This window comes from Alosa pseudoharengus, unplaced genomic scaffold, assembly GCF_046254945.1.
Source record: "Alosa pseudoharengus isolate Yale_2024_CS ecotype anadromous, Long Island Sound unplaced genomic scaffold, YU_APseudo_1.1 YU_APseudo_1.1_scf_21, whole genome shotgun sequence".
Classification (NCBI taxonomy): Eukaryota; Metazoa; Chordata; class Actinopteri; order Clupeiformes; family Clupeidae; genus Alosa; species Alosa pseudoharengus.
Genome location: NW_027468674.1, coordinates 27,965,877 through 27,978,679, shown reverse-complemented (window position 1 = coordinate 27,978,679; position 12,803 = coordinate 27,965,877). Strand labels below are relative to the sequence as shown.

At 46.7% G+C, this 12,803-nt stretch overlaps 1 protein-coding gene across 4 annotated transcripts in view; it reads left to right on the top strand.

Moving 5' to 3' along the window:
- The window catches only part of mrtfba (myocardin related transcription factor Ba), a 38,709-nt gene that overhangs the window by 1,042 nt on the left and 24,864 nt on the right, over positions 1-12,803 (top strand). For all 4 annotated transcript variants that reach the window (XM_076298436.1, XM_076298435.1, XM_076298438.1 and 1 more), the window contains exons 2-3: positions 5,354-5,429; positions 9,937-10,169. In XM_076298436.1, coding sequence (XP_076154551.1) covers positions 10,034-10,169 — 136 coding nt within the window. In that variant the 5' untranslated portion in view covers positions 5,354-5,429; positions 9,937-10,033. The remainder of the gene's footprint in view (positions 1-5,353; positions 5,430-9,936; positions 10,170-12,803) is intronic.

The window sequence follows — 12,803 nt, the reverse complement described above, 5'->3', positions numbered from 1 at the left end:
TGAAGTCGAATAAACCTGTTGACATCAAATGAGCAAGGCATCAAAACGGTACCATTGGAGCAGGGACTGATGAAAGTAAGGGTGGAAGGGTCGCTTTTGCCACTCTTTTGATGACACAACCCATGAGTCATTCACAGGTGTGCTGAGTTCATGTTACATCCCAGACACAAACTCTGCTGCTGTCTCCAGCCAGGTGTTTGTATAAACAAGCACCTTATTATGTCATGGCAACAGATCTGATTGATGCTGTCTAATCCTAAAAAAGAGTTTGTGTTTCAAGTGTAAATTAATTACAGAGCTGCACCCTATTGTGCCGCAGATTACAAATGAGAGCTGTGGTGCCTTTCAATAAAACATGTTTTTCAACAAGCTTTTGTTCCCAAGCAGTGATTCAGGGAGGCGTCACATTCCAGGGCTATGTCCCATGAGATTCAGTGACACATTTCTCAGAACTGACATCAGCACATCATGTGGTCGAGACTGGACTTACTCTCTCAGCTCCTGAGTCGAACTTGAGATAGAGAATCTAGGACCCAATGATTTTATGATTTTATTATTTAGGCACATCTTATCAGTGTATAGCCTACACACACCACGCCTCTGTTTGTTTATTCTGTAATAAGCTGATGTCATGCAGTGGTATGTCGCCCTCAGTGAAAATGTTTTCAGTGAGGCTTAGTCATGCTGCTGTGAGTTGCAATTGCTTGGTAATGTAATTGTCATGTTTTTGCTTGCTTTATTTTGTGTGCCTCCATCTGTGCCATGTCCTGCAATTTAAAATGCCTGCCCGATAATGGTCTGTTTGGTGCAGCAATTTTAAACACATCACCATTAATGGCATGTTGCACACTCATTTTTCTCCAGGAACAATCTGTGGAAAGATTTCCTCCGGTTACACTGCGTTGTAAGATCGAGTGGATTTCTCCGCATTTGCCAGATCTTGATTTTGGCTTAACGAGCTAGTTTTGCTTTGATGAGATCATCCCCAAGTTCTCTCAAAGCGCTCACGGGAACCAAAACAGAGAGCTTGAGGTCAGCAATGCGGAGCCTCCTGCCAGAGCCTTGACTCTTTGTGGCCGCTCTTTCGCATTTTCTGTCGAACAGGCTCTCATTAACTTGTTACAAGTGCTTCTTATTTTGGTCGACAGCCTTGGCTCTAGCGTGGCGCAGTCTTGAAGCAGGCAGAGACTGCATCGAGTTGGCTCAGGAAATGCAGTCAGCCTGATAGGCCTGGTCTCAGTGGGGGGATGTCGTTGCAGCCCGGGGAGAGGGCTGCACTTCTCGACACTGACCAGGATGTGGGTTCAAAAGGGCCTTATCTCCGGAAGGAACCGTAGTTTTGTTGGACATTTTGTTCACGTTAGTCGGACAGGAGTCAGCTGGGGCTGGTGGAATTGAAATTCATTTGTCCACTAGACTTCTCTTTAAAGCTGACCTTGGATGTCCTTATATTAGATGCAACACTGGAATTCCACTTTGTCAGGGTACATGCAGTCTATGGATTATGTTATAAAAATATACTTATAACTGTTATATGTTCTAACAAACACAATTTATGTTGTGCATCGTCAGTTTATGTATACTGCAACGCCTTTCTCGGGTTTCTGACTTGCTTGATTGTGTATTCATTTCAGTTTACAAATCCCTTGAGTATGAAAACAAACTGCAGCAGCCAGTCCTGCTCTGTGTTCCATACAAAGCCTGTGTGTGTGTTGTGTTGTGGTGTAGTAGGCTAGTCTCTGGGTTACTAGAGGCCCATTCTGTCTGTGATAAAGGTGGGTGGAGGTGTGACTGATTGAGTGTGTGTGTGTGTGTGTGTGTGTGTGTGTGTGTGTGTGTGCGCGCGTGTGTGTGTTTATAGTCCTTCTTGTTATTCTAGCACACTCACTTGAGCCAGCAGGCTATTTTAAGATCACCACCACTGACCCCTCTCTGCTTTGTAGTGTCGAGGAAAAGGAGGACCGGGCATTCGTGTGGGTTTATTTGTTTGCTCCGGCTTGATATGATCCATTTGGAGTGGATCATCTTGTTGATTGAGGATGCAGAGATGCGACTCCCCCAGGTCTTTGCACATGTGTTTCCTGCCTTTAAGCTGCACCGTGGCTTCCTCCTAAAGGTTAAGCCGACCATCGCTCCACTTAACTTGAGCTATCGCACAGCATGACACGGAGCACACCATATGCCTCCTTTCTGAAGGCAGTGCTGTGTGTGTGTGTGTGTGTGTGTGTGTGTGTGTCTGTCTGTGTGTGTGTGTGTGTGTCTGTCTGTGTGTGTGTGTGTGTCTGTGTGTCTGTGTGTGTCTGTGCTGGGGCTGGACTGATAACATTGTCCAGACAAAAAATAGCTCATTGATTCAACTCTTGAGCTGACAGCTTTCTATTGCCCTCAGTATGAAACTGTTTGGCCTGCAATCATAAGCAACACGGCCACCGGTTAATATATAACAGCCACCTTCCTTGGAAAGAAAACACATCCATAAAAGGTTAACTTTCAAATCCCGACCTGAGTCGTGCTATCTGTCCACACAGGTTTTATTTTTTCTATTCCACCCACGCCGGGTCCCACCTATGGCCAGTCGCGTCCTGTTTGATACACACATGGCAGTGATTGACCCCTGTGTTTGTGGCAGAACGGGCTGGAGAGCTGGCAGGCGGCCCCGCTGATAGCTTGCAGTGGCCTTGATGTTTACCAGCGAGTGTTTAGTCACGGTTCAGGTGTAGCCGCGTGCCATTGTGTCCTCGGGAGATGGCGCACAAGCGTGGTGGGGCCCCCGCTGTTTTAAGTGCAGCGCGCTGTGATGTCGGTCGAGGAGGTGAAAGGGGCCGTTGTGTTTTGTCGGTGAATAGAAACAGCTGGGGTCCCTGGGCCGCGGCCATCGTTAACCCGTCATATCAGCCTCATCGGCTCCTCAGGTCTTTCCAGGAACGAAAGATTCGTGGAGGGCCTGGAGACCAGCTCACTTGTGTTTAATTTGTGATGTCAAACACACTAGTTTTATAGTTTTGTTATTGTTTCACTTATGACAAAACAATCAAGGGATAGACTAAACCCAGTTTAATGCTAACGACTCCTTAATGCTTTTGTGGAGTAGGAGTTTATAAGCTTAGATGTATCTGTTTTCTTGTCAGATGCCTATTTGACATAGCAGTTGCATGTGTTTTGCGACCTACAGACACCTGACATCATTGTGCCTGCCCTGTTAGCCTAAATATCTTTAGAATAATGGTGAAAATGGTTTAAGCCTTGGCCATTGTGTTGGCACTAGCCAATGCAGACCAACAAGACTAGACTATCACAGTATTCTACTTCATCCTTCATTAAAAGGAAGGAAGAGTTACAGTAGGAGTTTGTGTGGGAGGTATGGTGTAATGGTGTATGTGTGTTGGGGGGGAGGGGGGTACCCGTGGGGTGTGTGTGTGGTAGTGTAATGGGTAATTGTGTGTGTGTGTGTGTGTGGGGGGGGGGGGGGGGGCAGAGGGGCGGTTGTATGTGTATGTAAGGGTGTGTTTGGGGGGATGTAGCGAAGGGAGAGAGCAGTGACCCCACCCAGTCTACCTGAAACTTGACCGCAACACCAAAAAGCCAGGCCCGTTGGTATGGCAGTCAGAGTGCATACTCAACTGTAGTGACTGTACTCCGCCATTCAAAAATGATATTTGAATGACTAAATATGATAAAGACTAAAAAGGACGTTTCGTCACAAGACTAAAACTAAATTAAAAATAGGTGACAAAATTAACACTAAATGGGGGGCAGAATGATGAAGGTGGAGGTGGAGTGCAGGGGGATAAAAGAAAGGACAAGACAGAAAAGACTGTGCGAAGAAAACAAAAGTAGCCTAGGCCTAGGCCTAGGCTTCACATGGATTGGGAGACAGATTGCCCAAAGCCACAGTGCGTGGTTTGCAGTGAGGTGCTATCTAACCAGTCTAATGTTGTTCTCCACACTGCGTGAGAGTTCATAGACCAGTTGCACGTCAATAGAATGTGTTTCTTTTCGGATGGTGGGGGTACGCGAGCCGAGTCAGGATGCAGAAGGTGGTCCGCGGGAAAAAAAGTTTGAGAACCGCTGATCTAGGGCCCATAGACGCAAACTTGAACCTGTTTTGTAAACTTTAAGTGATTGGTAATCATACCAGATGTTTTTTTGTAGAGATGTTTAAAGTTTTATTTTTTACCCTAGATGTTAACATGCACACAATCTTCCCCATAAGAATGTGCACAAAAGTAAATGAAAAAAATATTGAGTCATTTCAGATGTGTGGGGTCATTAGAGATATCAAGGAGATTAAAGTTTATGCAACAATACAATGTGACTGAGATATGTGCAGTCTCAAAAACTCAGAAATTCTATCGTTGATAGTGGCAGTGGAAAAGAGAGGATGGAAAAAAAATAGCCTGCCAATCTGAAATCACACAGGATATTGAAATGATCACCTAGGTTAGGTTATCACTTTCCATTACAACATCGTGGAGGAATGTTGGGCAGTTATGCAATGTTTGCCATCACTCTTCATTGTTGTCAGAGCCGTCCGGACATGTTTGTCACTTTGCTCTTCCACATGACTGACATGTTGATTGGCAGATATGCTTTCACTCCTCCCCCATGCAATGACCTCTGCCCACTCATTTGGATAGTTTGTCTTCACAAGATGACCAAAAGCAGTGTCATTTTTAGCCAACATGACACATCACCACCAGGCAATGTCCCAGGTTAGTGAACCCAGCAGAGGCAGTTAAAACTCTGCCAGGAGAATGTGAACCCCCCCCCAACAGGAGTGCATGGCTAACTGGCTAAGTTAATTAAAAGGTTGCCCATGAATATTTAATTGCCTATTCAGAAGGACGGCCCTGAGCTGTCCGCAGCTCTCGCCATTACCGCTGCGGGTTGTGCTCAGGAAAGCTTGCCAGCCTCTGAGTGAGCAGAGATAATATCGGCCCCCGGATCCCCTTTGAGGAGCGTGGTTCTTCTTTACGCACATCTGTAGCCTCTGTCGCTAGAGAAACCGTGCTCCATTGCCATAGCAACCACTTAAGCCTTTCATGACACACACACTCAGACACACACACACAAGTAGTGCTTGGAGGTCTGCTGTGGAGAGCTGTACCTTTTTAAAAAAGCCACACATCACTGCTGCTGCTGCTGCACAGGTTCACGGCTGCCAAAACTTTATCTGAGTTCATCCTCTTCTTGCTGCCTTGGGCGAATGCTGTACTGCAGTGTGAACTGTGAATGAACAGGCTCGTTTTCATTTTCATCCTAATTGAAATTCCTTTCTCTCCCTCTCTCTCTCTTTCTCTCTCTCTCTCTCTCTCTCTCTATCTTTCTCTCTCTCCCTCCCCCTACCTCACAGGTCAGTCTCCATGGCTTAGAGAGTGAACACAAAGTCTGGTCACCCTCTGTTTCGTCCCTCTCCTACCAGCATTAAGGTAAGCAAGTGTTTGCTGATGAGTCAGTGGGAAAGCATTTCAGGTCACATAGTGAAAGTACAACAGGGCCTACTTTCACTCGAGATGTAGGTAGTAGTTTGAATGAAAAGTCTGTTTTGTGTTTAAGTAAGCTGACAAGCTCAACAAAATTAAGTTGAATTCTGCCTTTGCCTATACCCCTGTTGTTGTAACATTGATTTACCAAGGAATACCTAAGGGTCACTGAAGGTCATTGAGGAAGGGAGTGGAAACTTTGATGTCTGTAGCTTATGAGTGAGTCAGTGGAATTCAGGATGTTAAATTAAAGGTGAACATCTAAGAGATGCCTTCAGGAAAATGTCTTTATAGTTAAATAGTTCATTCATCTTCCCTCTCCATTTAGCCGAGTATCATGCCAGGTCGAGCTTGATACTCTGCTCCCTGTGCGGCTTTACTACAGAGTCTTAATTTAGACGAGTGTCACTGCCAATCCATTCACATCTCAACTGAAGTTGGAACCAGTTGGGTGCTGGGATAGAATGGGATGGCATCAGCTGTCCGGACACATGGGAGGAAGCAGTTTTGAGGCGGCGCTGCACCCTGTGAAGTTTCCCTGACGTGTTGTCACACTAGTGGCCACATCCTTTCGCCCGTACCGCAAGTCTTTAATAGCTCACCACCAGTTGGTGGTTTGTCAGCTGGTTGTGGTGTACGTTTGCAGAATTGTTCTGGCAAAAGCCAGGGAAGATAAGCTTACCAAAGAGATTGTCACAGTAATATGTTTATACTCAGTCACTTAAAGACTTCTAGACTTTGAAGGACCGTTAAACCTTCCAATGACTACAAATTAACTCGGAACGCATGAATGAGATCCAAAAAATGAAACCAAAATTGACCATTCGGTTTAAGAGCTCCACTGCGCTCTTTGGCCTAGTCTCGAGACTCTGATAAACCAGCGAGGTACCCCAGCTGAAGAGCAGGCTGCTTTGGTATTGGTTTGCGTTTGTGCGTAGATCGCCGTAAGAGTGGCTGTATTATTTTAACTTTCGGGCCCTTTTTGAAGAGCGCGGTGTGTGCGAGCGGCCCTTGGAACAGCGGCAGCCTGGAGATGAAGTGGGCTTTAATTTGATTTCTGCCGTGTTTTGACTGGCCCTTCGTGTCATCTACTCCTTATGGCGCTGAGCACCACTGGATTGATAGCAGTTAGCCTTTGGCTGCATCCTAAGAGTTTTTTTCCCCCCTTTTCACGAGGGCAGGAGTTCTTCATAATAAAAATATTATGCCCGTCAGGGTCTGGAGGTGTTGTACTTCTCAGCGGTTGTCACTTTGCTGGCCGTCCTGATGTAAAGTGATTAAAAGTATAATTGTTTCAAGTTTGTTTTGTTATAGGCATGTAATCAGGACTATTATGGTTCGAGGCCACGGCTATCTATTGGCGTGTTAAATTTAGTTAGAGGCCTGGATTCCTGAGACTTTATTAAATTAGTGCACCGTGCTCTGGAATATCAGTGTTTTACCTCAGCCCCGTGCTGACAGTTGGAGATAAGCTGTGTGCCATTATAGCCCTTTTAGATGATTAATATTTGACCACTTTTTCGGTCAGGAGGGATCCTGCTGTACATTTTGGAGAAAGAAAATAATAGCAGTGAGCGTTGGTGTGTTGGTGCAGTGGCTCCCCTTTTGGGATGGATATGGAGCTGATACCGAAGCAACAGACTGCGTTTTTTGAAGTGAGCCCAGGCCGGTGCACACACACACACACACACACACACACACACACACACACACACACACACACACACACACACACACAGGATTCGGCCTCAGGAGTCCTCCGCTCACACAAGTTTATTTGTGGAGGTGGCAGCTGCGTCTCTTAGCAACTGCAGCTTCCAAGGACAAGTAATGGAGTCGCATTCTATGTAACGTGTGTGTCTGTGTGTGTGTGTGTCTGTGTGTGTGTGTGTGTTTGCGATAGCTGGGCATGCAGCCCTACAAATATAAACAAACAGGAAGGCAGCACAGAGGCCAGGAGCTGTGCTGGCAACAGCAGTGAGAGACAGTCGTGTGCCCCTCAGCTCTGCAGAACAAACGTTTCAAAAATAGCACTTTATCTAAACACATGGAATTAGCCCGACGCTAGAGGAACCCACACACGCACACAAGCACATCGAACATCAGTCGGTTAGAGACACGGATGAACCCAAGCGACAGAGAGAAGAGGACGACCGCTGTTTCATGCAGTGGCGGCGCCTGGCGTTGTTTTCACCGCCCCTCTGCCGTGCCGGTCGGCACAACGGCAGCTCATAATTATTGTCGACGCAACGGGTTTCCGTCTGCCGACATATCCTTGTTTCACATCCCCGATTACATCAGCGACCACAGGATTTTTTTGTAGCATATGTCTGGTTCGTTTTCAACCTCAATGCATATTTCATGTGTGAGTCCCAGCACCCCCCCACCCCCTTGCCTTCCCAGGCCCTGTAGTTTTCCTGGAAGCCCCAGCTGACTGTCGCAAGGGCCCGGTGGAGTGTGGGGTATGTCTGAGAACATCTGGAGTCCTCAGCGAGCACCACTGTGTTATTTTTATGGCCAAGGGAATTTATGATTAGAATTAAACGTGTGTGAGTCTGTGGGTGTGTGTGTGTATATTTGTGATGGAAAGGAAAGCGGTGTGTGTTTGTGTGTATGAGAGAGAGAGAGACAGACAGAGAGAGAGAGAAATGGAAAGAGATTCTGTGTGTGTGTGTGTGTGTGTGTGTGTGTGTGTGTGTGTGTGTGTGTGTGTGTGTGTGTGTGTGTGTGTGTGTGTGTGTGTGTGAGCGATAGAAAGAGATAAATGGAAAAGGATGATGCGTACACGTGTGTGTGTGTGTGCGTTTGTGTGTGTGTGTGTCTGCGCACGTGCACATGCTTAGGGGGGTGGGATCCAGATTTCCCTTTGAAAGCTGAACTGCATGCTGCCCCTGGAGATGGAGGAAATGGGCAGTGGTGCTGCCCATCCTCAGGGAGGCAGAAGCCCACTGAGTGCTGGACGCTGCAGGACAGGCAGGCAGGGTGGAGGAGGAGAACAGACGAGAAAAGAGGGAGCCTGGCAGTAGAGTTGGCCCAGAATTGGAGCCGTTTCTTCAAACACACACAAGCATACATGTGTGCACATAAGCACAAACTCCCACAGATACACACACACACACACACACACAGATACATACACACACACACATACACAGACACATGCTTGGAGAGATGGCTAGACTTTCCTTCAGCACTGTGGACTTGCTCCACCCAAACAGAAACAAATCATGCTGCAGAGCATAATTAATGTCAGAAGTTAATTAGGCCCATGATTGTAGGCTGTCTCTTTCTCTCTCATTTCCAGTGAAAAGGATCCCCTGGACACTAATCATACGGTGTTCATTATTGTTATTTGTGTTGTCATGTGGTCCGACATTCAGAGCAGATCATTATTACGACTGTACCGGAACCCAAGTTGACTCAATCCAAATACCTCTTGCTGTCTTGATCCATGTGCTTGTGTGTCTGTTTCTCCAGCTCTCTTTGTTTTTGCCTGTGCTTCTCTCTCTCACTATCCAACAGTGACTGTCATTGCGTTCCAATTTGAACCGTCAAGGTTTAACTAGATTGACCATTTTGGTCATATCCATGGAATTCATTTTCAAACTTTTTTTTTTTTTTTTTAAGAAATTGACTTGATTTTGTGAAAAAGCATAACAGGTCTTCTAAGCCCACAGAATAGGCTACATGGGGAAATTAGGCAAAAAAAAAAATGACTTCATATGATCAATACTCAGTGTCCGGATTAAGAGCTTCTCAATTTTAATTGCTCCATCATGGTGAGAAATGCATGTGGTTCAATGGAATTCAATCAAGGCAATCCATCATTTCACCATTCCGAGTATTGTTTTGATTCCATGGTGAAAGCAGCATTTGCGCACCCACGTTTCCAAATGTTAAGCTTCACCGCAATGATGTAAACTCGAGATAATTATACGTTTGGAAAACACTGGGTCCGTTGTGCACGAGGTGGTTATGATTATTGGTTGACATTTCTTTGTAAGTGCATAACTGTGTCAATTGTGCTGTTGATGTCTCCTGGCTCTTTAAACTGCCTGTTGCACTGCATTGATAGAGCTATAACTGTACCGTCGCCCACAAAACCAGTAGCAGAAACATCTAATAAAAGAGTGTATGAGAATACCAGACATTTGACTTCCTGCTTGGCTGAGAGGCGTACAGTTTTCAGCAGTCTCGCCCACTTTACAGTAAATCTGGTTAGCCATTCTCTCAGCGTTAATATTAAGTTACCACTCAGTGCTTGATTGACCATGCCTAATGCGCTGGAATCGGTGGAATTGAAGCTGAAAGTTTATGAAGTTATTGAAAGTAAAACACACTCGGGGTCAGGTGCCTGAAAAAGTTTTTGAATGAAAGTGAATATCCAGGCGTCCCTCCGGTTGCCCCTGACCTCCCTCACCCCTCCTCTCCATCTCTCCCCCCCCCCTCCCAGGGATCCACATTGAGGATTGTGCCAGGACCGGCCCGCTGTTGCCCCTCTCCTGCCTGCTGGTCGCCAGGGCGGACGCCCCTGACCCCTCGGTGAGGAGATGGAGGCCCTGGGGGACTCTGCCATGCTGGGACTGCTGGCGTCCAGCCCGCAGAGCGAGGCGGTGACCCACGAGCTGGAGGAGCTGACCCTGCAGCCCAACCACAGCCTGCCTCCCCTCAACGAGCGCAAGAACGGTAAGCACCACTTCCACTCTTCCCTCCTGGACTTTTTAAGCTGAAGTAACTTTTCAGGTTTTGCTTCCTCCTGCCTCACTTCATACACAAGAGTGTTTGGCAGCAACAGCCTCCTGGCATCAGTAGGGCTGGGAATTGGCACAAATGCCTTGATTTGATTCTATTCCAATTCACAAGCTAGTGGTTCAATGAAATTAAATTAGTTTCCGATTCAATATAGATTAGACTTAGTCGCAAAATACAGTGTTGCAGCTTTCCATAGTTACAGAGATGTTTTAAGATATCTAAAGTAGGTTTACCCCCCCCCACCCCACCACCACCGCCCCCTCGCAAATTGAATGGATGTTATATATTTCTGGAAATTTGGTGCTATTGGGCGCTTGCCATTTGTAAAAATGGAAAGCTTGACAAATGCTTAGCAAACTCTAGTAAGTCTACACCCATGTATAGCCTATAGCCCTTTGTTATTAAAGTTTAAGGAGAAAGGGAATATGAGACAAAACATTACTTTTTTATCAGAATATGTCATGACTCATGACCCTTAAAAAGTCCTGAAAGTCAGGAGGTCTGTCCAAAAAAAAACCCATTTGATCTGGTCACCCAAGAAAGGGAACACGAATTTCAGTAGAAATCAATTGTGAAACCCCTAACAAAAATGGCTATAGCCTGTATACCATTTTACCATTTTATATTTGAGGCACACATGGTAATAGTTACTGGAAAATGGAGTTAAATGAAAGAGCGGTAATAACTAGTTTCAGACTATTTTGGAAATTAAACTTGAAAATGATGAAAAAATGCACAGTTGCCTGTGCATCAAATAAGACAAAATGTAAAAATCCATAATTTATAAAGCTATGTATGCGTCCCTCACAGGCACAGCATGTTACGCGTGCTAGGCAAGCACGAGTGGCTGTGTCCTGAGGTCCCGCGCCCCCTTTTCTCATGTTTTGTTCTCTTATCTGCAGCATCAAAGTTTTGGTGCTGTGTGACATGCCTCATTTGATCGGGTCATTTTTTAGTGAGGGACCATCATTTTTCTCTCAGATCGCTGTACCTGAGTTGGTGTACTCTGGCTGAGGTCCATTAAACACAAAAGCTGTGCGCATCGCATCGCCCTGCACTGCCCTGCTCACTCACTCCCTCTCAGCTCTTGTGCTGACTCAGCAGTTCCTTTGTTGTGTTATGTCCTCCTTGCTTCCTCATGTGGCCAGTTGGGTGGATGATGTATGTGTCTCACCGAGTCTGTTGTAAGGCCAATATTGGTGTCTGCGTGTTGAGTGGATGAATGAGCCAGTAGGGGACACTCAGCGTTGGGTTACACCCATTGTCTGTGAGAGTCGTGACTTTTATCTGGAGATGACATCTGTAAAGGATTTGGGTTTCAGCGGAAGGTTGAGAAAGGCTTCTGCAGGTCTTTTTTCTTTACCCACTGCTGAAAGAGAACTGCATTGTCTCCCCAGATTGTGCTGTGCACACTAAGCTTTCCCACCTGGAGCGTACTATTTCATGTTCTATTTGGGTTGCCTTCATATTTGCAGTGTTGTATAAGCAGAGGCTTCATTAGCCTGAGGTAGCAGTGTGCAGCTAGCGTGTGTGCTAACCATTAGTCAGGCACTGGCGATGTTTTTGGCAGTGAAGCTCGCTTCACTGTGACCGATGACTTTACCCACAGATGGGCCGAGATTTCGCTTTTAAAGACTGATTTGGAATGGCCAGTCTTTGCCAGTTGTTAATCATCGACCCGAATGGTATTTTTTAAACGTTTAACTCTTTGGCCGCTTTTTCCTGTCGGAGCACAAGCAGCGGTTATTAGCCAGATGTGCCCGAGTTGTTGTTGCAACACTCCCATTGGTAAGGGGGGGTGCCGGAGATGTGAAGTTTCCAATCACTGATATGTTAGTGAATGGGCGGAGGCAGAGGCTAGGGGCAGGGACCAGTGTGTCAGTGACTTTGGAGATCTCACAGATCTCGGCCTCAGATTGTTATCCATTCCTGTTTGGGCTCTTTTTCCCACTCTAATTTTCCCTCCTTCCTTTCACCCCCCCCCCCAACACCCCCCTCCACCCAAACCCCCAAGCCGACCCGACCCGACCCCTCCACCTCCCACCGTTTCTCGGCAAGTCCGACATGTAGTCTTGGGGAGGAGCTCCATGTGAGCTTCTTAAGTTCCCACCACGGTGCCAGAGCTGGGCCTCTCTCCCCAGGGTTGCTGTCTGGAGCTCTGAGTGACATGTGAAGGGTCAAGGGTACCCGGGAGCCTGGGGAGCCCAGCTGAGGCTCCCAGCGGGGGGGGGGGACTTGGGGGTGGGGGATGTTTTTGGGGGGGCGGGGTGGACCGACAGACAGACGGACCGAGCCGAGTTGGCAATGGCCCACTATGCCCGGCACGCCGACATGCGAAATCCCACGGATCTGCGAAAGATCAACAGGCTTGCAGTCCCAGAGAGACAGCGACTCACTGAATGACTCAGAATACTTCGTTTCTAGCTGAGAGAGAGAGAGACGGGGGGGTGGGGGCATGGATTTGTTTTTAATCTCATAAATAATCCATGTTAAAAGTGCCATTACCATGGTCCAGAATGTCAGCCAAGACATTATACATGTGTCTTGAATACTCGAATGGCGAATTAA